General features: G+C 48.9%; 3 protein-coding genes across 5 annotated transcripts in view; all 3 read right to left on the bottom strand.

Moving 5' to 3' along the window:
* The window catches only part of CABIN1 (calcineurin binding protein 1), a 110,566-nt gene extending 107,151 nt beyond the window's left edge, over positions 1–3,415 (bottom strand). For all 3 annotated transcript variants that reach the window (XM_038151935.1, XM_038151937.1, XM_038151936.1), the window contains exons 1-5: positions 3,269–3,415; positions 2,166–2,303; positions 976–1,040; positions 458–550; positions 41–154 (exon numbers count right to left, since the gene is read on the bottom strand). In XM_038151935.1, the coding sequence (XP_038007863.1) occupies positions 41–154; positions 458–550; positions 976–978 (210 nt within the window). In that variant the 5' untranslated portion in view covers positions 979–1,040; positions 2,166–2,303; positions 3,269–3,415. The remainder of the gene's footprint in view (positions 1–40; positions 155–457; positions 551–975; positions 1,041–2,165; positions 2,304–3,268) is intronic.
* A 3,577-nt stretch (positions 3,416–6,992) lies between these two features.
* Positions 6,993–9,213, bottom strand: LOC119707637 (D-dopachrome decarboxylase). Its single transcript, XM_038152894.1, has 3 exons — positions 9,041–9,213; positions 8,779–8,954; positions 6,993–8,006 (listed from the first exon to the last, which is right to left on the bottom strand). The coding sequence occupies exons 1-3, from the start codon at positions 9,146–9,148 to the stop codon at positions 7,934–7,936; spliced, it is 357 nt and encodes a 118-aa protein (XP_038008822.1). The 5' UTR covers positions 9,149–9,213; the 3' UTR covers positions 6,993–7,933.
* A 1,861-nt stretch (positions 9,214–11,074) lies between these two features.
* On the bottom strand, positions 11,075–20,246 carry LOC119707485 (glutathione S-transferase theta-1). The gene is made up of 6 exons (XM_038152540.1): positions 20,050–20,246; positions 19,904–19,960; positions 16,855–16,942; positions 15,601–15,751; positions 13,277–13,453; positions 11,075–12,293 (listed from the first exon to the last, which is right to left on the bottom strand). Exons 1-6 carry the CDS (start codon positions 20,159–20,161, stop codon positions 12,093–12,095), a joined length of 786 nt encoding a protein of 261 aa, XP_038008468.1. The 5' UTR covers positions 20,162–20,246; the 3' UTR covers positions 11,075–12,092.
* Between the last annotated feature and the right edge of the window lie 972 nt (positions 20,247–21,218).

Genomic DNA, 21,218 nt, shown 5'->3' with positions numbered 1-21,218 from the left:
TACAGCAGTTCTAGAGTGTCATTCTCCCAAGGTCACTGACCTCCCGCAGGAGACGAATCTCAAGTAGCTCATGATAAGCTTTAGCAGACTCTTCAAATCTGTCATGTTTCTGAAGGTCCAGAGCTTTGTGGTACAAAGCAAAAGCTTCTGCTTCCTGTGATTTAAATAATTAGAATGTATTTATTCAGACAACTTTATTAAATGCACTTACATTTATTATGTATTTCAGTGGTTTCACACTTTTAATACTTTCTGCTACACAGCAGAGCATTTGTGTTACTGTCCTAAAATAAACACTCATTTGAGCGACGTTGTAGTTTGCTAAAGGAGGGTTCAAGAGACAGAGTAACTAAACTTACAGAAGAACAACATATCATGGTTGAACAAATCCCTGCAACTAGAGGACAAAACTCCCATCAAGACAAAACCTCATTAAGACAACTGTGGGATTACTTACCTGAGCTTCCTTCGTCTGTGTCTTATGGCTTTTGAAGGTACCTTCATAGTCATCCTCAACCGTGGAGCTCGCATTCAGCGCGGCAATGCGAATCTGGAATTGAGACATCACAAGAAATGTGACACCTACAGATGTCCCAGTGTCCTTTGAAAACTGGTTTTTCTCTTTTTTTGTGATTAACTGGTACATGAACAATACTGAGAGATCTCTACATAAAGTTATAAGAGCTGTAATTAATTTAATCATCCCTAATTGCAAATAAATAAATATCAAAACCATTTCCTATCCAAAATTAGCTGAAAAAACCAAATTCCAAGTGTCTTGCAAGCAACAGCTTTCCTAGAATAGACACGTGCATTACAGTGATTTTTTCCAAATTCTTAAATTTACCAATAACTACAATCACTCCAAAACCAATGTTCTCATTATGGCAATTTATTTTAGCCCCAAGGAAAGAGGAAAATTCTCAATTTCATTGCTAGCAAAACACATTAAAACCCATCTCAAAAAACCCTTACCATGTTCACAGCTATTCACAATGTCTTTCTCCAGGAATAGAAGGAAGAGTCTACCACAAACAGGCCTGGAATGCAAACAGGAATAGAATCCATTTTTTAGATTTATTCTGTTCACAAAGAAAACATTCAGAAGTAAAAGACAAGCTCTGAATACTTTACAAACATACTTTAATAACCACTTAACCACCATCCCATGCCAAGTGATAGCCCAACAACTGAGGAACAATGATTCCACGGAGGAGTAATTTTCATTACCTCCACCCCTGGCAGACCAGAACCAGTGCTTGTCCCACAGTTGTTCTGAGTGCACTGACCAACCTCTACAGACCAGCCCCAATGCAAAAACAAGCTACAGCTACTGCAGACACACTTAGATCTGCTAGAAGGTGCAAACAAAAGAAACTGAACTTTACTAACTAGCATTTCTTCACTCTGAGAAAGGATACTCATATTTCCAGTCCTTTTAACCACTGATAAAAAGTTTGAAGGGTAAATACACCTTTATAACCTGTAAGTAATTTTTCCTCATAAGTAAGCCCATCATTTATATTCAATTAACTGCTTGAAACATCATGTTAGTAAAGGCAGAAATATATTAAAGAGCTCTGTGCTGCTTTTATAGAAAACCTGCACTGCTGTATGATAAAACCTTCCCATCAATTCAAACAAGAAGGTGACATATGCAAGACAGGCTAAAAACAGTCTTTAGTATGGGAGACTACATTAATAGAAGAGTAAGTCCAGAATTAACCACAGCAGGAAGCAGTGGGAGTTTTGAACTAAAAGCTGAATTAACTCACACATCATCATGATTAGTTCTGCATGCAGAGAAAATAATGCCTTGACAGGAATTTCACTCATTCAGCAATGAGCATTTGCTGGCCCATGCACCACTGGCTCTCCCTGCTTGCAGTTAAATCAGACTGACAACTGCACAGCAAGGAAGCATTTTTCTCTCTAAAGTCACCAGATAAACATCAATAAAACCTCAAATCTCCTTCAGGACAGACTCCTTGTGTACCTTTCACATGAAGAAAATACATGCACACACACTAATGGTCACCTCTTTCAGACAGACTGAATGTTACACATTTGGACAGGGTGTAGATGCTCACGACATTAAAGTAAGCCAGTCTGTATGATCCCAAATCAATTACATGTCTCAGTTGATGGGGTTTAAATCCACTTACAAAAATGCCTATATTCAGTAATATATCCAAGTCTTTTGCTGAATCCAAATAATCTTGCTCAAGGTGGCAGAGGAAGTCAACAGCAGAGACTACAGCCAAGACCTCACATCCGAGGCTGGACTCTTGGGGAAACTGCAACTGCGGAGAACGTGGGAAAACAATTTCAGTTCCACTTATTATTTATACTGGAGGCTTGTAACACACAGGAACTTAGAAACAAGCACTTAGCATCTCTCCTGCCTGGTGTTCACAGGCACAGAAAAGAACAGGACTGAGGTGCTGCTGGCAAACAGGGGCAGGGTGCTGCCCCACACAGCTTCTGCAGGGTGTTATTTCATTCTGGTTTAAACCAGGCACTGTACATGGCTGCAAAACCACCCTGCCTGTGGAGCGAGTCACAGCAGTGCCACAGCACTTAGGAACTGAGTGTGTCACTACAAGCACTTCCAGAGGAACACGGCTACATGAGACAAGCAGGCAAAAAATAATTCCTCTTTCACATTAAGTACTACAAACCAGTTTGAATTTTTTCAGATACAAGAGTGTCTCAGCTATAAATCTGCAGCTACAACAGGTGTGCACATCCTGAAAAGCAGCAAGCCTTTTGCCTTCAAAGCCTTCTCTCCTTTAACTTTAGTCGTTTCAAATTTAAGTAAATATTTCCAGTGTCAGCTCTTGCTCCCAGAACTTGTGTTCTCAACTTCTAAGTAAGAAACAAAGGGAGCGACTCGGGCTCTCCCAGCTTTTGTTGTTCCTGCTGCACTTGGGCTCCATAGGTTGCAGGTACACGTTTAAATAACACCTGATTTTTGTTCTGGGTTTCTTTTTTTAACATTGCAAAGATCCGCCTCGCTTGAGCACAAGCCGCTCTGCCGGAACCACGATCACTTTCTGCCCGGAGGCCAGGGACGCTCTCACGCCGCGGGCCCGGAGGGCGGCACACAGGGCCGGCGGGAGGCGGGAGCCCACGTTCGCCTCCGACCGCGGCTCCGCGGAGGGAGGGGCGCGGGCGAGGCCGCCCCGGCCGGGCTCTCGCTCCCCTCACCGGGCAGGGCCCGAGCGCCGGCTGCCCCTCCGCGGGGCCGGGCGGACGGGACACTCACCTCGCGGGGCCGCCCCCGGCATGCCGGCGCTGCTCCCGGGGGGTTCCCGGGGCGCTGCCGCGGTTTCCCGGCGCGGGTCCCTCGGGCTCCCGCCGCTCCCCCGGGAGCCGCGCTCCGCCCGTTTCCACCGCAACCGCCTCCGGAGCCGCGGCGCCAACAACGCAGCGCCGCATTGGCCGAGCCGCCCTGCCGCAGCCAGCCAACGGCAGCGCCGCGCACTGGGAGGCGGGAGCGTGGAGCGGCGGCTGAGGGCCCTCAGTGGTGGCGGAGCCCTGGGCTCGGTTTGGCCGGGATCGCCCCGGGCTCGGGATCCCGGCCGGGAACGCTCCGGGTTCGGTTCGGCCGGGAGCGCTCCGGGCTCGGGATCCCGGCCGGGAACGCTCCGGGTTCGGTTCGGCCGGGAGCGCTCCGGGCTCGGGATCCCGGCCGGGAACCGACACCCCCGTGCCAGCCCGACCACGTCCAGTCTTTCTTTAAACACTTCCAGGGGTGACGACTCCACCTCCTCCCTGGGCAGTGTTACAAATAGGTTAGGAGCTGTTGTAGAATAGTCGGTAGTTGTTCAGCATGTACTATAGTTCGGTTATGATAAAAGGGGTTAAAGGGTAGTTATAAGAAATACGGTACTCACCGTACCGCATTACACCTAAGTAACGCGCACCATCCCCAAGCGAAACGAGCCAGCCTGGACTGAACTGTCACGGGCCACTCAAGCGCCTTAAGCCTTCGTGCAAGTGAAGGATCCAAACAGAAGCCATCCAAAGGGACAGAAAACAGGATAAAAAGGGGCATCTGACCCAGAGAAGCGTGCCACTCCCCCTGGAACATCGGGGCCATCGCTGCTGAGAAGCCCCAGCGCCGGCGCTGCAGCATCCTCGACAGGAACACTCCTGCTCGGCCCCCGGGCCCCCTTGCTTTCGGCCTTTATTTTTATTATAATAAATGCTGAAATCACTTTTAGTACCGGGAGGCTGGTCCCATTTTTAACAGGCAGCATGGTCTAATGTCTGAATCAGTTTTTCTGTGGAGAAATTGCTCCCAATATCCAACCTAAGCGTCCCCTGGCGCAGCTTAAGACTCTGATTGCACCAACACCAAAAGTACCAGGACAGCAAAGTGCTGCTGGCCTTCACCTCCTCTGGGCAGCCTGGCTCTGCCCCTGAAACACTGGGGCCAGCTGTTTTCTTTCCTATGGAAAAGTGTCACCATGCCCTTTCAGGGATCCACCACCAAAATTTGGATACCACCTCCAAGAATTAATACATCCAAGGATTGATCCCACTCAAAAGCTGTCAGGACAGAAAGGTGTTTCTGTGCCCCTGGACAGTCTTGTCTGACCCATTGACGCTGGGACCACGAGCATTCCTTGCCAAGGAAAGGTACTGTCACTGTCTTTCAGCAGCCCAACTCCAAAATGTGGAACTGATCTTCCAAACGGAATCTGCCTGGGGATTTTTCACAGAGAAATGGTGCAAGGGCAGAAAGGGTTGCTTTTTCAGCCCTCCAACACCCTAACACTGCACAAACAATGCTGGGCAGAGCTGCTTTCCTTCACAAAGTAAGGCCTTCTCGTCCTCTTTTTGCAGCCCATCAGCAAAATTTGGATTCCACTGTCAGAAATTAAGAGGTCTAAAGACTGCTCAACAGGTGACTGGAAGGTCACATGTTATTCTGCCCCAGGAGCTTCAGATGCAGTTTGTGTGGGGTGTGTGAATGTGCGTGGATCCCCTGCCCAGGGGGCTGGAAATCAGCCCAAGGCCACTGAGTTTCCCTAAAGCTTGCCATGGAACCAGCTGGAGATGGGAACACACTTTGTGTCCCTAGGATCTGGAGGACGTGGAGCCCAGCAGCACTGAGACAGCTCCGTGTGGAAATTACTTTATTTCTCAGGTGTAAGGTGGTCAGGCAGCAGCGAGTGTCAAAGAGCAGATGTGCCATCTGCAGCCCCACAGAGACCCCAGCACAGCCCAGACAGGCTGGCAAGGCCCCAGCTGTGGGACAGAACCTCATGTTTAAATACTCCTGCTGCTACACATCACACACACTGATGAAGGTAAGCTCGTGCTCAAGCACTGCACTGAATCACCACTTGGCACTATGAGCAGCAGCCCTGCTCACCTCAGATGTACCCCTTGTGTTGATGCCCTTCTTTCCACCGTGACACACCAAGCACAGGGCTGCTGTGAGCAGCAGCATCCCCCTGCTGTGTTTGCAGAGGAACTTACAAACCCTGCAGTACTTTCCTGTCCGTGGTGCCCTGCATCATCCTCAGGGCCTCACTGCTCCTCTCTAGTGTAAATACACAGAAAGATTGTCCAAAGTCCAAAGGTTTGGGGCTAGGAAATGGTTACTCAGTGTTCGAAATCAGGGCATTGCCTTTCAGTTTGAACATACGCCTATACAGCATTGTCAGACAACAGAGGCACTTTGGGGAGCAGAAATATTTGTTAACCTTAGGAGGCTGAGCCTGGGAAGTTACAACAGTAAAAGATCAACCATAGCTGGGAGCTACTAACTCCAGATGTCAGGCAGGCTCCAGCCCATGGAACAGGAACCATCTGCATGCAAGGGAAAGGGATTTTATGATGTCCTTGCTGAGCCATAGATAAGGGTGGTGTATCTGATTTTCTCCAATCTGAGGAGTGAGAAACGTGTCCTGCTCTTCTGGTTGATGTGCTCATGCCTGGGGGGGTTCCAGGGGCCTGCATAACCCCTTCGCAGGGGGGTTAGAGTCCCAAAATACTGTCAAACCTACTCCAACATTAGATCAGTGAAGTAAAAATTAGGCCATTCCTTCAGATCAACATGAACTTTCTTACATCTTCTTGCTCAACTCTGCAATCCTGGGGAAGTTGTTCCCAGGCACAAGCCCACACTGGGAGCAGCCAAGGGTGAGGAAAGCACAGAGCCTGCAGAAGTCCCCAGGGTGGCAAACATGGCCCAAAACCAAGAGAGCTGGGGCCCAGGGCTGAGCAAGTTTTCTCTGAAGGAAACAAAGGCTTTGGAAAGGGTCTGTGGTTGTTACTTCAGGAGGCAGAAGGATCTCCAGGAAATGAACCATCTGCAGATCAGAATTAAAGTGAGAATATTTTCTGCATTTTGGAATATTCACCTCAAGCTGGTGCAAAGCCAGGGCTGTGCACCCCCTTCTCTGCAATCCCATACTGCTGAGTCAGGGTTCACAGACTCAGGTCACCTACCTGGTCCTTGCCTGAGTTTCAACAACTTTTGATTGAAAGACCTCCTGAGAAAGCAGAGAGACCTGGGCAGCCACAGTGTCAGTCTCCAAGCACTAAGACCTACAGACCCCCAGTGCTGTGAGCCAGCAAACTGACACTCATCAAAAGAAGCTTTGTGACAGTTTATTAATCAGAGAAGGTGTAGCCCCCCAGCCCGATACACAAATTTGGGATTGGTATTGTATTCCTGTCAGATCTGTCAAACATAGAAGTTATTTATGGTGCATAGGGAACAAACAACTTTTAAATGGTAATCAGAAGATACCTCAAGCCATAAACAAATAAAACTCCATTTAGAGTGATGAAGGAGCACAGAAGCCCCCTTTAGCCTTGTGTTCTCATGCACCCCCATGCCCCAGGGATGTGCCCTGAGCTCTGCTGGGCTCCCTGACCTCCCCCTGACCAAGTCACAAAGTGAAAGGGAACTGATAAATTATTTTATTAGCAGCAGAAGGCAGAGGCAACATTGTACACAAAAAGTGAAAGGGAACTGATAAATTATTTTATTAGCAGCAGAAGGCAGAGGCAACATTGTACACAAAAAGTACCCTGCTTTTGTTATAATGAAATGCCCTGTGTACTCTAGTTAAGAAGTGAGGGAGTATATGGGTCCTAAAAACCCAAAACACTTCTCTGCAGGGACACTGAGCCAGATCCATCAGCCACAGATCACAGTGAGATGCTCGATCATCCCAAAACTCCCCATAACAGCAAGGAAAAGGACTCTGAGCAAACAGTGAATAACAAGAATTAAAGATGGCAGTAGCAGAAACTTCAAAATATTTTAATATTTTCTGGTGGCACAGTGCAGGTCTTCAGAAGTGACTCTCTCTTCCAGCCACTGCTAACAGCAGACAGACATTGAGCCCTGGAAACTTTGTGAACAAGCAACACTTTGTAGGAGCAGTCACAGGAGGTGGCAAGGGCAGAGCACAGAGCACAAGATCTGACATGAGCCTTCAATGCCTAAACTTCTCTCCCAATAATCACCTCTCTTTCCAGAAAGGGCTTTTAGGGGAGCCTGAAAAAGAAAAGAATTTGACTTCCAGGTCATCTTCATTGGCCTGAGACCCTTCTGTTGCCACAGAGAAACAGAAAAAAGGATTTTTTCTGCCTTGCAAATTATGAGAAAAAAATAGATAAACCTCAGAACCTCTATGGTCCTCAGTAAAGCCAAATGTTCTAGAATTAAACTTTTTACTGCTACAAGCAGCTTTGTCTAGGCCTGAGCTTGAGACAAAGACTTTGAACTATTTCAGTAAAATCAGTTGATTGCCTCACTCTTGAGCTTTGTGTGTACAGGATGCAAAGACAAAAGTGATCGAACTACACAGATTTGATCACAAGAGGAAACAAGCAGACAGACAGAGCTGATCATCTCTGGGTTGCCTTCACGATGGCTTTGTTCCAGCAGCTGCTCCAAGGATCACAGGAATGTCATGACTGTCCTGTTCTTGCCAATCTGCCAGGGCTCCAGTGGGTAAAAGCGGATGACAATCCTTTTGGGTATAAGAGAAAAATGTGGACAGGAAACATTATTTTACATTGCTCCCCAGTTTGCAACATAGTAGAAAATCTGCACTAGGGTCTGACTGTCTTACACTTCAGGGTGTTCATTTAACAGAAGGAAACATAAGCTGTGTATGGGTCAGGGTACAAACAGACTTCAGCCACACAAACAAAAGCAGTCTGTATTTCAACACTTTAAATGAGATACTTGTCCATTTTAGGAGTCACATAGTGCATAATCTTGCCAGGGGTTAATCCTGACAGCACCCAAGAGGCAGGGAAGTACTATTATCGCTCTCCTTTGGGGAGATGGTTAAGACAAGCAGAGATGGACATGTCTGACCTTCAGGAACAGCCTTGTTCCAGCATTTGGCAGGCTGACACTCTGGCAGGGTGAAGCTCTACCAATCCCGGTGGGGTTTCGCACCAGTTTCACCAACTGTAACTACTGATCTTCAGAGAACAGTTAATGCCCAGACTGTTCAACAAGTTCATACCAGTCTATGGTTTTATCTGGCTCCAAACCACATGTCTGGGATTCAGCATCCTCGAGCACTTAGTCGAGTTTGCAGTCTCGTCTTGGCTCTGTATCACAGCTTAGTCTCCTGGAGTACACGGGAACTGCCACTATCTCCACTGCTCCGCACATCCCCTCGGCACTTGTTTGTCGTGTTCCATGACCATGGACCACGCAGACCCGCGGGCCCGATGGGAGGACGCTCTGGCCGCCCTCGGGCTGAGCCCCCGCCAGGCCGCACTCACCGATCGGGGCCCAGGCCCAGCTGCGCCGTCAGGACATCGAAGAAGCGGGCGCTGTGTGCCTTGTTCTGCTCCGCCGTGCCCACCACGCCGATGGACGAGACCGCCAGCTGGGCGCAGGGCTCGGCCGAGCCCGACAGCACCATGGGCAGCCCGCTCCGCACCGTCACGTTCACCCGCTGCCGGCACAGCCACGGTTAGCCAGGGTCAGCCAGGGTCAGCCCCGCCGCCCCCCGCCCCGCCCCGCCGGCCCGGCCCCGCTCACCTCGGCCGGTTTGCCCAGGATGTCGGCGGCGGCGGCGCACAGGGTCTGCGCCAGCCCCGGCGGCAGCCGCTCGGCCGGCAGGCTGGTGTCCAGCTCCAGGAACGGCATGGCGCTGCTGCTGCTGCCCCGCGGCCTGCACCGCCTCTGCCCGGCCGGCCCCCGGAGCCGCCCAGGAGCGGAGCCGCGGCGGGGGCGGGCCCAGCCCCGGGAGCGCCGAGCGGCCCCGCCGCTGCCCCTCGCCCCGAGCCGGCCCCGCCGCTGCCCCGAGCCCCGAGCGGCCCCGCCGCTGCCCCGAGCCCCTCGCCGGCCCCGCCGCTGCCCCTCGCCCCGAGCCGGCCCCGCCGCTGCCCCTCGCCCCGAGCGGCCCCGCCGCTGCCCCGAGCCCCGAGCCGGCCCTGCCGCTGCCCCGAGCCCCGAGCCGGCCCCGCCGCTGCCCCTCGCCCCGTGCGGCCCCGCCGCTGCCCCGAGCCCCGAGCGGCCCCGGGTTAGTCCGCTTCAGCTCAGCCGCACCGGCTGGAGCAGCCTTTGGCACGCACCGTGGGCATTGCTGGGGTGTGCCTGGTGGGACCAAATGCAGCCACATTTCTCCTCACAGAGAAAAGCTAGGCACAACTCCCCAAGAATATTTCTGAGATTCACATTCTCTGAGTCTTAGAGAAAGGAAAACCAATTCTTATCTCATTTGCTGCACCCGTGTTTGTGCAAAAGTACAATGTAATGTGGAGATTGTTCACCCAAAGTGATGTTTTGTTTCCTTGGCCTGTCGGGGCCAAGCGTGTGTGTGTGTGAGGACAGTCGGCAGCCACGAGATGAGTGCAGTTGAGTGCTTGGCAGATCCAGTTTAGATGTAATGTAATATAGAGTAATATAGAATAGAATAATATAGTATAATAAACTAATGAATTAGCCTTCTGATAAGATGGAGTCAGATGCATCATTTCTCCTTGAGCGTTGGGGTTGCCTTGCTTTTCTATAACCAAAACCATCACATCTCACTGACGGATGGGTAAAATGAGTTTTGTGATGGCCCTTACCACCAGTGGAAAAACATTTCAGATCACTACAACAGAGACCTCTGTGCTGGGAGGGCTGAGAATGGAAATGCGGTAATTTCTCTGAACAACCAACACGACAAGAAATTAAAAAGCAAGCAGAGAGATTTACTGCTTTATCCAACGTGTATTAATTACAAGGACTTTGAGCAATCAGGACTTTGAACTCTCAAGCTGGTAAGTGACCTCAGCTCGCTGGCTCACAGGGACAGTCTAATCTACAGATCACAGGTGTCTAAACTAGAGATCAGAGGCTTCTCAGGAGCTGAGATACTGTCCAGTGAGGTTCCATGAGCTCATTTACAACAAAGAGTTATTAACTAGATATAAAAGGTCATCATTTAAGGCACAAAACTGTTGGGAAAATTTGCGTTGTGCAATGTGACATCTTGGTTTTCTACACTTCTAGACAACGCTAATGAAAACTGATGAAATTGCTCTTTTCTTTTTTTTTGTTTTTTTGTTTAGGGAATTGCTTGGCCTTCTCTGCTGCTAGTGAGGACAATACTGGCACAAAGAGTCATGTGCAAAAAACAGCCAGGAAGAAGGCTGGGCAAAGATTTCTAGGACAGAGTAGTATCTAGAACTGAAACCTTGGTGAAAAACACCATGAGAAAACAACACGTTTTTTAGAACTTGCCAGCAAAAAATGTCACTAGCCAAAACATGGTACCACTAGAGGAAAAAAAACCAGTTATTTGATTAGTGAAAGAAGCAATTCCTGAATTCCATTTCTCATTTTGTTTTAGTCTTTACAGGAAGAATTTTTTGGCAAGGATTTTAGGGTAAGGGCAACAACTACTTATGAATGGAAATATACAGATATATATTCCACCAATTTCTGCATTCTTTACAATTTGTTATTTTCAACTGAAGAAACTGGAAATGGTTGGATTTGCTCCGTTTTATCTCATAAATTGTGCTGCAATACAAAAAGATTTTGTGTTTGAGCAGAAACAGCCAAGAAAAAGAGCCCGAAAGCTCCAAAACAACTCTTTGCCCTTTTATTGTGATACATGTGTTGCTCAATGCCACAAAACCTCCCTTATTACTTCAGCTGCTCTGGGTGACTTACTTGGTGAACTTCCATCCAAAACAGTCTCAGAAGAGCATGTCTGCATTTATTCCCTCTCTGCATTTCCTAGGAGAAATGTGCTATTACAGTATTACCATAGAAAAACCCCAGTTTGTGTACTGTTACACTGTCTCTCATGAAAACACTGTGAAGGCACTCTTTCGGGGTACTCCCTGTCTCATATCAACATGGGGTTTTAGGTAGGCAGTTATTCTAAGGCTGTGGCCACCAGCAGCGTGAATCTCCAAGAACAGCTGCTGCCACACATGTACTGGTAGACAGCACCAACACAAGCCAGGCTTTCAGAAACCCAAAGCAGCAACTGAACTGAAGAATTATAAAGATTCACTGTTGTAGACAAATACAAAGAAATTTCTCAAAGGAATTTCAAGGGAAAAAGAAATGTGGAATGTACATGGACAGCCAAGCAAGATGCCTCAATAATAAGAAACCTTTACATTTTTCTTTTTTCCCACTTTTGTGAAGTACCTTTGTGCTCTACTTGTCTGTGCAGACACATGCTGGGAAGATGAGGATCAGGCACTCTTAGCAGTACAAATGTTAAAACTGGAAGCAATGATCCTCACCCTATTCAGTTCTTTAACGTTCCCAGTTTGTAGGCTGGCTTGGATTCTGTCAGGAAATACCATTCTTGTCTCTACCATCTCTGAGAAGACTGACACTGAAATAAAATCCAGATGCACATTAAGTGACCTGTAGGGCCTCAGCCTTCTGTATAAATTTAATGTTTTAGGTCTTAAACATTCCCCAGCTTCCACCCCCAAAGATACAAGAAAAACCTGGCCCACTCTGCAATTTCTGTGTTAGAATTACAGTGCTCTTTCCAGTTACATGGAGAACTGGATGTCAGAGAAGAAGTTAAAAAGAAAAAAAAAAGACAGGAAAAATACCAAGATAGGTTAATTCATTTCAACATCTTCATCAGCACAGGTGCCAGTTGCTCTTTCAGCTGTGGATCAATTTGAATATTGCTCAGTTCTTTGATATTGAGGATCATCTCATGGGCTTGGAAAAAAAGCTCCTTCCCCACAGCATCCTCCACCCGCCTGCGCCACTCCCTCAGCCTGGGTCTGTCTTCAAAGATGTCACAACCAACTCCAACGGGCTGCAGAAAGGGGAGAGAGCAACAGTGAGGCTTGGGGCAGTCACTGCTTAACTGGGACAACAGGCACTGAGAGGATACTTGCAGGTAAAGGGGAAAAAAAGGAAGAGCTCATGGAGGAGCAGTAGGAAGGAGGGAAATCTCTGGTCAGTGTACCCGTCTGGGGGACACAAAAGCTAACCTGTATTTTAAAGGGCATTTACAACTCAGATCCTGGGTGCTGGAATAGCTGTTTAGAGCACAGATGATCACATTCTGTGAGTGGTTTTCAGCCATGACACTGAAGATGTTGGCTGGCACTTCCAGGGACCACTGCCCAGTTTGCAGTAGAGAGCGCTGGATTACACAGCAACACCCAGCACAACCTGTGTTTAACTGAACCAGTGTCCCAACTAACATAATCTACCCCCCTCCTGCTTTCTGCATGTGCCACTCTCTGGAACACTGTAGAGAAGCAGAACTGCTGGTTTTCAGTCCCTTGGAGAAAGAAATCACTGCTGGGCTGCAGGATCCAGGCCCTGGTGGCCTGGCAGGCAAAGATCAGTTGGTAACAAACTTAATTTTATTGCCTCTGAGATTAATTATTTCATCTTCCAGACATGGCATGGGCAAGTATTATATTCTTGAATGATAGAAATATTCGTATATGGTTGTCTCATTTCATCAGACCTGTCTGCTATTGCTTCTCATTTATATGTATTACCTCCTTCTCTGGAGGTTAAAAAGAAAGTCATGATAAAAAATGACAAAAAGGTTATTACTACAGATGAGAAACAAAAGATATCTGTTGCAGCCAGCTAATTTTTTTTGATTTTCATTGCTGTTCTGAACCCACTCTCACACTCTCCCCATTGTCTTAGGCCAGTTCTGCTGAAATATGCCCTCATTCTCCTCCTAGTGAGGAGTTGCCATGTGCTGCCCCTCTCTGATCAGCAGTGTCTGCTTTCCTTGTGCTGAGGCTTCCTCACCACGCTCCAAGCACTCACCTGCATCAGTTCCACAATGGCCACAAGATCTGCCAGGGAGATCTCACTCCCAATGATAAAAGCCTTGTCCTGCAGAAACCTCTCCTCAAATTGCTTCAGGGAAGTGGAGAGCCCCTCCATAACCTCCTGGAGCTTCTCTGAGGGCAGAGGCTGCCCTGTGAAGAGGGGAATCAACACCTGAGGAGAGAAGGGACATAGCACATGATCATCTTCTCTTAATTGAAGTTACACCCCATGATCATCGGTGCCCTGCAGTAAAGCCACAGAAGGGGATGGCAGAGCTTCATGTGCTGTGGCAGCTCCACAGAGCTCCTGGAAAGGGCACACCAGCAGACCTAGGTGTGACCTGCCACAGCAGTGACCTCCAGATAATCAGCAGCAATGTGAGGAACAAAATCAAGGATCCTCACCTCATTTTGTGCCTGGCAGCTGTGCCCTCTCCCTCCACCCTGTTGGGCTACAAAAGAAAAATGGGCGACAGCTCCAGGGAAGACAAATCTCTGCCACAGCCCCCTCTGCTCTGTGTCACCAGCAGCTGCCCAGCAGCCACCCCTGCCAGCCACCCTGCTGTGGAACTGGGTGCTGCAGGCAGCTGCCTGTCCTGCAGGGTGATGGAGAGGAGGGAATGGTGCTGCCTGTGGCAGGAGCATCGGGAGAACTAGAATGCATCGACACTGGCTGGAGAGACAGAAATGGCTTCCTCTGTGTGACAGCAGCCAGCAAGGCTGGAAGTGGTCAACACCATTTTTACACAAACATTTCAGTGGCTTAAAGCATCACTCTTTAAACCACTAGAAATTTTTGTGGAGCAATCACAGAAGTGCAGTCCTTGTGTCTGCACAGACTTGCTGGCACAGGGGGTAGTTGCCTTTCTATAACACTTTCACCAGTCACAGAGGTATATGCACCACTGGAGCCCCCAGGGGTTCACAGCTGTGCTGCCTTCACCTTCCACAGCTAAAGAAGTACAGTTTGTTTAGAGAATCAAAATTATAAACACAAACTTCAATCGGTGAGAGTGAACTGAATTTCTACTTACTGCTAGTATATTCAACATTCAAGTTGGGATTGCTCAATCCAAGCCAGGATTTTGGCCAAATACATGTGGAATCCATTTCATCAGAAAATTCGTGGCCAGTTCTCTTCCCTAAGTTGTTCCAATAATGCATGATGGATCTTTGGATAAAATTACTTGAAACAGCATCTTCTTCCTTTTCCTTATCTTAGAGCTGTCTATCTTTTCCCATTTCTAGCTAATATGCTTCTCTTACAAGGTGGCTTTATATGTTTCCATATTTACAGTTATTCTGAGGACCTTTTCTGCATCTGGGCTATCTAATCACCATCAGCAGCAATTAGTGGGATTTCTTTCCCTTGGCCACTGCAGTGACAGCTGCAGAGGCTGGAAGAAACTGCTTCTTGTATGAATTTGCCTCATATTTGAATTGCTTCTCTGTACTCCATAGCCATAAAAATCAAATACCAGTAAATTCAAGAAGATAAATGAGTCCTGATATGCTTTGTTAGGCACAAACAAGGGCAAACTTTACAAGGGAGGAGTGAAGTTCTTACCTGTTTACTAGCAATCCCGATTTCATCTGAAATTCCATACCAGCTGTCCTTGCAGAACTGCACGTGCGCCTAGGTCTCTCTAGGGACAGTTGCATTAACTGTCTGGTGGGTTGGCTGGAAATAGGTGTCCAGCAAAATCATCTCATACTAAATGATTTTCTGGCTCAGGATGAATCAGGTGATTTTGCCTAAATGTAAATTTGTCTGACTACATTGAGTGAAGAAAATCTGCCTCTCAGAGTCTCTCTGCTCTCTGTCGCTGAGCCTATTTCAGAGAAGCCCATAAGTGTGCTGGAAGCAGAAGACTCCTGGATTTTCACCCTCAGCAGGCTGCAGTAACTTGTATGAAGAATGCAAGTCTTTCTGCTGCCAGCAACAAAGCACATGTTCACCAAAGCCAAACTGCCTATGTGCACACTCTGCACAGCTGTGCAGGGAGGGGGAGGCCCTTGGAAGCAATACTAAGTCTGTTACATATTCGCTCACAAATCCAGGCAATGAAAGTCTGCTGGGTTTGAGACATTCTGTACCAGTCCTTCTTTCAGGGAAAACCAAAATGGCCACATCTTCTTTTGCCAGATCCTGATGTTGATCAGTTTGGAACAGCTCCCTCCCCAACAGCTGCTTTCAGCTAGGAATGGCCCAGGTTTGTTGTTTCACCACAACAGTCTCTGAACTGGGGCTGTTAAGATGCTCATTGCTCTCCCAGGGCAACATCACTTCACTCACGTTCTTGCGTCCAGTCTCCTCACCTTGATCCACATGGTTTTGGGAGCGTTGGCCCGGATGTTGGCGTGGTGCCAGGACAGGTACTCATCGACGCGGGCGCGCTGCTGGATGTCGGAGGGGTACCAGTGGTCAGGAGTGTTGTACTTGCGGCTCAGGTACAGCAGGATGGCAGTGCTGCTCACCCAGCAGGAGACAAGAAAGGGTCAGGCAGTTACGGTGCAGAGCGCTCTTGCCTAAGCTCCCTCTCCTGCTCCTTCTCAACTTGTTGCTTCCACTAAAAAACATTCAGATCAGGGTTTCCAGCGGAGTCTAGGGACCATATAAAGGCATCTAATTCATGTTGACATCAGTGGCCCTTAATCACCTCAGCTTCCAGGAAAACTGTAACCTGCTGGAAAATCACTGTTTTATAGTGCTGCTGGACGGTACTGGGGGTAAACAAACAATAAACCTCCATGATCCTCTATCAGTGATGAGAACTTCCACTTGCTCCTTGCCTGTTCTGACCCATCTCTTTGAGACCTGCGCTGTTTCTGTGCCTGTGTACCAAATAAAACTCTCTGATGGGTTATTGCTGCCTTTTCATCAGGTCTGTCTCCAGCATGCAGCTTCCACTGAAGTCAGTGGAAGTCTCAGCAAGGAAACCTAAGAATCTTTTTGTATTTGTCCAGATGTTTATACTTTCACTAACTGGCAGAAGTCAGATGGAAAAATATCTTAGTCATCTGCAACAATACTTAGGCTATTATTATCAAAAAAAAAAAAGCCACAGAAAATGTGCTGACAAAATGGAAGAAAATGCAGACACCCCTGCCATACTGATACTGCTATAGTTCAATTGTTTCAGTATTATGACATCATTAACCAGTGTCCATATTAATCTTTCAATGTAAAGCCTAAATTTTATCTGTGTAGATGTTCTCTCAGCCTTTATGACTAATTCAGATAAACAGAATTCTTTCCTAGAGTAAAAGGGATTTCTTTTCCTAGGGTGAAAGGGATTTTTATAAGCTTTAAACATCTCCCAGAAATGTTTATAATCCCATTTTGAGGTAAGTGCATTCAGGGTGAGATGAAGAAGCTAAGTCAGCTGAGTTGTTTACATTCTGAAAGATAATTCAAACAGAAAGTGGAAAGAGATCAAATGAGGTTATACTATTAAAAATAACCAGCGTGTTCATATATTCTGTGATCTTTAATTATTCCATGGGAATGACATCTTCTGAATGCAGCACAGACTGCTGGTACCCAAGGAAGTCTAAGGACTGAGTTCTTACCATTCTGCAAGGGTGAAGTCTCCATCCTTCAGTGCTGGTACTTTCTTCAAGAGGCTGACTTTGCCTGCACCTTCACTGTTGGATGGCCCTAAGAACACAGACAAATCTGAGGTTAGAGGTGTATCTGCCAGTGCCTGATAAATGAAATACCTGCAGCCAGCTGGATGTCAGTGAACTGTGTGAGGTTTTCCCAATAGGGCCATAGCTCACAAGTGAAAGGTGATGAAATGGCAGAGTCAGAGTAAGGGCTGTCTGCAGAGGCAGCAGGCTCAGGCTGGCCACGTGGCATGGAGCAGTTTATATTTTTGTATTTCTAACAGCAGTTCTCTTGCTTGGCTCAGGTACCAGGATACTTGCAGAACTTACTGGCAGAGTGGACAATGGCTAGGGGCAGGGAAGCTCAAACACTCAACCCTGCACTACTCCTGACTCTGTTACTCCTGGCTCTGCACATCAACCTACTTCTAGCAGGAGAACACAGGAGGAAGACACCATTCTGTAAGAATTTAAACTCCACAGTCCCTTGGAGGAATTAACAGCTGACTATCTAATCAGGCTTTCAGTTTCCCACTGCTGGCACCAGACCTGACAGTCTGCAGCTAAATGCCAGGGAATTGCACAAGAGCCCAGGAACACCTGAGTAAGAAAAGCTGTGAGGAATTTGTTTGCTTTGCTTGTTTTAAGTTCTCCTGAGGAGACATGACAATTGAAGTGCAAATACTGATCAAATCAGCATGACCAGCAGGAGGTCTTGTACAAAACTCCCTTTGTTCAAAAAAAGACAAGAAAAAGGATCATTAACTTATAGTGACCTCCATCTCTAAGAACTATTTGTACCCATTGAGGAAGCAGTAGCAGTGTCTACATTACTGGACAAATGTGCAGTAGGAAATAAAACCAGCCTCTGGACAAACAAGCTTATTTGCAGCTGGTTTGGGAAGGGCTGGGAGAAGGCAGTTGCTGCATTACTGCTTTCCTTTATATCGATTTCACATAATGAGTTAAATCAAGCAGAGCATACATTACCACTTGTTCTCCTTTCCAGCTGACCAGCCTCTACCTTGTTTCTTCTTTGAGAAGTGTTTTTTTTTTTTTTAATTCCAGTGTAAGGAGCTTCATCAGGGACTAAAGTTGACACTCCTCTGCTATTTGAGGAGATTCAAACTCACATTTTCCCTTTCATTAGGAAAAGTCTCTGGCTGCCTGCTGTGGATATACCCAGCTTAGCTGGGTGAGAGGTTCCATCTGCACAGCAGAACCAGACAATACTGTCAAGAGAGGTAGGAAACCCTAGGTAGGGCTTCTTGAAAATAACGGCCTGTCAGAAACCTCAAGTTAAGCTTAATAACTGAGAAAATTTAGTATAAAAATAAAAATGTGCAAAAGTGGGCAAAGTACAGGATGTCTCACCCCCATGATCTGTACCACAGAAACTGCGAGGCAAATGTTTGTAATGCAAGGAATTGCTCAGGGAAGATGCTTTGTTTTGTGCTTTTAGAATGGCCCCAAAGGCGTGGTCACCACACACCCAGCTCTGGTGAGATCTCTAGTGTTCGCCTGGTCTTTGGAAACGCAGTAGAGAGCTGCCAGTCAGCAAAGCTTACAGCTAACGAGCAGTCCCTCGTCAGACCCAGCTGTTTGGTTGTCCTGCTGTCTGTGTTTATTATCCAGGGCAGCAGGGAACTAAGAAACAAGGACATGAGAAGTAAGCAGTGGGTGAGGGCAGCCTGAATCAGATTTCAGAGAGCTTTCATCATACAGCAGTTCTAGCAGGAATACTGAGCATATTTGTTCCCTGACGGTGCTACCATGTCATTACAGCAGGTTGGACAGTAGGGCAGTGCCTGTGACACAGCCTGGGGATGGAATCAGCTACTTTGGTTTGCAAATAGACATAAAAGATCTGTGCTGACACTCTGACTGAGCTGTGAACTGGTAAATGCCTTGGTGCAAACACTAACTCCAGGCTGCTTCATTGGGACCCACTGCTTATTGCATGAAAATAGAGACCAATATCTGTATTTGCAGTGTAGCAGAACTTAAGCTTGTGCCTCTCTTCCAGCCAGGAGAGCCAGCCTTTTTGTCTACTGGTATTGGGTGGTCCATCTTTATCATTGCTGTGATGTCGGCTTGACTTGCAGTTCTGTTTAAAATCAGTTGTATTTGGGGTAATCAGTTCTTGATGACTCCCAAGGATGGATGGAGGTATAGATATATAGATGTAGATACACAGTGTGTATTGTTGGGCTTTGAGGTGTAACTTTAACCAGCAGAGTACGACAGTCAAAAAGCAGGGCAGGCTGCCCACATGAGGGAATCCCAAGCCTAAGTCATAGTGCAGAGAAGGAGGTTTATTGGTGGGTGAAAAGAGCGGTGGAGAAGATTTTATGGAAAGAGAAGGGGGGAAATCCCACTCTATTTGCCAATCAAGTGGAGAAGATTTTATGGAAAGAGAAGTGTGGAAATCCCACTCTATTTACCAATCACATACCTGCCTAATCATCTAATCCTCAACCAAGGGTTTCGAAGTAACGTGCTTTGTCTTAGGCACAAAAGTAACAATTTATAGGAAAATGCAACATTTAACTGGGCAACAGTCATACAGCTGGAGGAGCCTGAACAATGTTGCCGCAAAGTACAGCATTCCCAGAGCACTCCTCGGCTGTCAGTGTGACTAATTTGCTAGAACGGGCTAGAGGAACATTCCTCGGAGAGCCACAAAAATAGATGCAGCAGAGCGACGAGGCTGCTCTGAGGGGCTGGAGCCGCACGGTCAAAACGCGGCGTTCAGCGCCCCTGGGCAGCGCAGGGATTCAGCATCCCGCGGGTGATCGGGAGCTCGTCCTTCGCTCCCGCCGGGCTCGGGGACGCGCTGCAGCTCCCGTGCCGGGAGGCCGAGGCGTTCCCGCGGGCTCCGCCAGAGCAAAGCCCGGCCGGGGCTCAGCGCGGCCCCCGCCCGGGGATCGCGTTACAGCGCCGGGGCTTGCGGGCCCGTCCGCTCCCTCCCGCCCGGCCTGTGGGGACCCTCCCGTCCCGTCCCTGCCCTCACCTGCGCGGGGCTGCTCCGCGCCGCTCCCCGCCGCCGGCTTCTTCCCCAGCACCGAGTCTGCCAAGAGCCAAGAGAGGCGCTGAGCCCGCGCCCCGCCGGGCCGCGCCCGCCCCGGCCCCGCCGCCTCGGGGCAGCGCCCGTCCCACCTTTGAACAGCTCCACGTGCTTGAACTCGAAGGGGATGTTGTTGCTCCGGGCGAAGATGTAGATGGAGCGGCAGGGCTGCGAGAGCAGGTCCAGGTACAGCTCCAGCCCCATCCCGACCCGGCCCGCGCTGCGGGGAGCTGCCGCGGCTCTGCCGCCGACCGCCCGGAGCCGCCCCGCGGGGGCCGAGCCGCGGCGGGCGGGAGGTGCCCTCCTCCCTCCTCCTGCCCTCCCCCGGGCCCCGCCGGCCGCCGTGCGGGGCGGGGGCGGAGGGAGCGGGGTCTGTGCCGCGGGGGGACCGCGGGGCGCCGCTCTCCTCCGGGGCGAGCGCTGGAGAGTGCCGGGGGGCCCCAGGAGAGCCCACCTGAGCCGGGGCAGGGAGGCACGGCCGGAGCTGGCACAGGGCTTACAGAGTTCCCCTTCCCACAGCGTCAGGCGGCCCTGGCCCGCTGGCTGGCATCGTGTTCATTCATTTTCCTTCGGGAAGGGAAGGGAACGGGAGTAGCGACACGAGCAGCGGTCAGTTACCACCCTGAAAGGTTGGTACTAAGCAGTAAGAGAGAGGGGGCTGTCACTCTCCTCCACAGCTTTGGCCGGCACCGCGGGGGTTCGGGAGCTACTCTCACCCATGGCATCCCAGTTTTGGAACGCGCTTGTGCAGGGTTGTGCCACGCTGCAGACAGGGCCTTTGCCCGGTGTCCTGTAAGGCAGTGTTAAATCACACACCGCCAGATCTCAGTAGGGCTTTCTGTTCAGAACATAATTCTTTGGTCACATAGTCTCTGCTGCAAGGTGACATCTGAATGGCAGTGAAGTGTGGAGGACTTTTCTGTGGACGTTACATCTGCCTACTCGCTCAAAGTGACTTTCCTCTCCCTGGTATTTGTCACTTGCACTGAGTCCACAGCGTTTCACAGCTGTGTGATTCGGGAAGGTGACGTGCTGGCTGAGTACAGGGACTTCTGGGGCCTGTGAGATAGAGCAGCTGAACCAGTCAGGGCAAAGTCACCCCCAGTCAAACCCACCTCAGCTGTGCTGACACCTCGCTATCAGTGTTGTGCCAGAGAGCTTGTATGCCATACGCAGATCTTTGGAAAGAGCCATGGGAATCTCAGGGAGAGGGAACTGCAGGATCAGTTGCTCTTTTTCTTGTGGAAAGGCTTGGGTACTG

The sequence above is a fragment of the Motacilla alba genome, chromosome 15, assembly GCF_015832195.1.
Source record: "Motacilla alba alba isolate MOTALB_02 chromosome 15, Motacilla_alba_V1.0_pri, whole genome shotgun sequence".
NCBI classification, from domain to species: domain Eukaryota; kingdom Metazoa; phylum Chordata; class Aves; order Passeriformes; family Motacillidae; genus Motacilla; species Motacilla alba.
This window is presented reverse-complemented; position numbering and strand designations above follow the sequence as displayed.

What these genes read in the sequence shown, in the direction of transcription:
- LOC119707637 (XM_038152894.1), bottom strand. Translation starts at nt 9,148, where the DNA reads ATGCCGTTCCTGGAGCTGGACACCAGCCTGCCGGCCGAGCGGCTGCCG. An exon ending in TCCTGGGCAAACCGGCCGAG is followed by an intron (nt 8,955 to 9,040) that starts GTGAGCGGGGCC and finishes CTGTGCCGGCAG; the next exon opens with CGGGTGAACGTGACGGTGCG. An exon ending in CTGGGCCTGGGCCCCGATCG is followed by an intron (nt 8,007 to 8,778) that starts GTGAGTGCGGCC and finishes TATACCCAAAAG; the next exon opens with GATTGTCATCCGCTTTTACC.
- LOC119707485 (XM_038152540.1), bottom strand. Translation starts at nt 20,161, where the DNA reads ATGGGGCTGGAGCTGTACCTGGACCTGCTCTCGCAGCCCTGCCGCTCC. An exon ending in CGCGGAGCAGCCCCGCGCAG is followed by an intron (nt 16,943 to 19,903) that starts GTGAGGGCAGGG and finishes CTGTGTTCTTAG; the next exon opens with GGCCATCCAACAGTGAAGGT. An exon ending in GACTTCACCCTTGCAGAATG is followed by an intron (nt 15,752 to 16,854) that starts GTAAGAACTCAG and finishes CTGGGTGAGCAG; the next exon opens with CACTGCCATCCTGCTGTACC.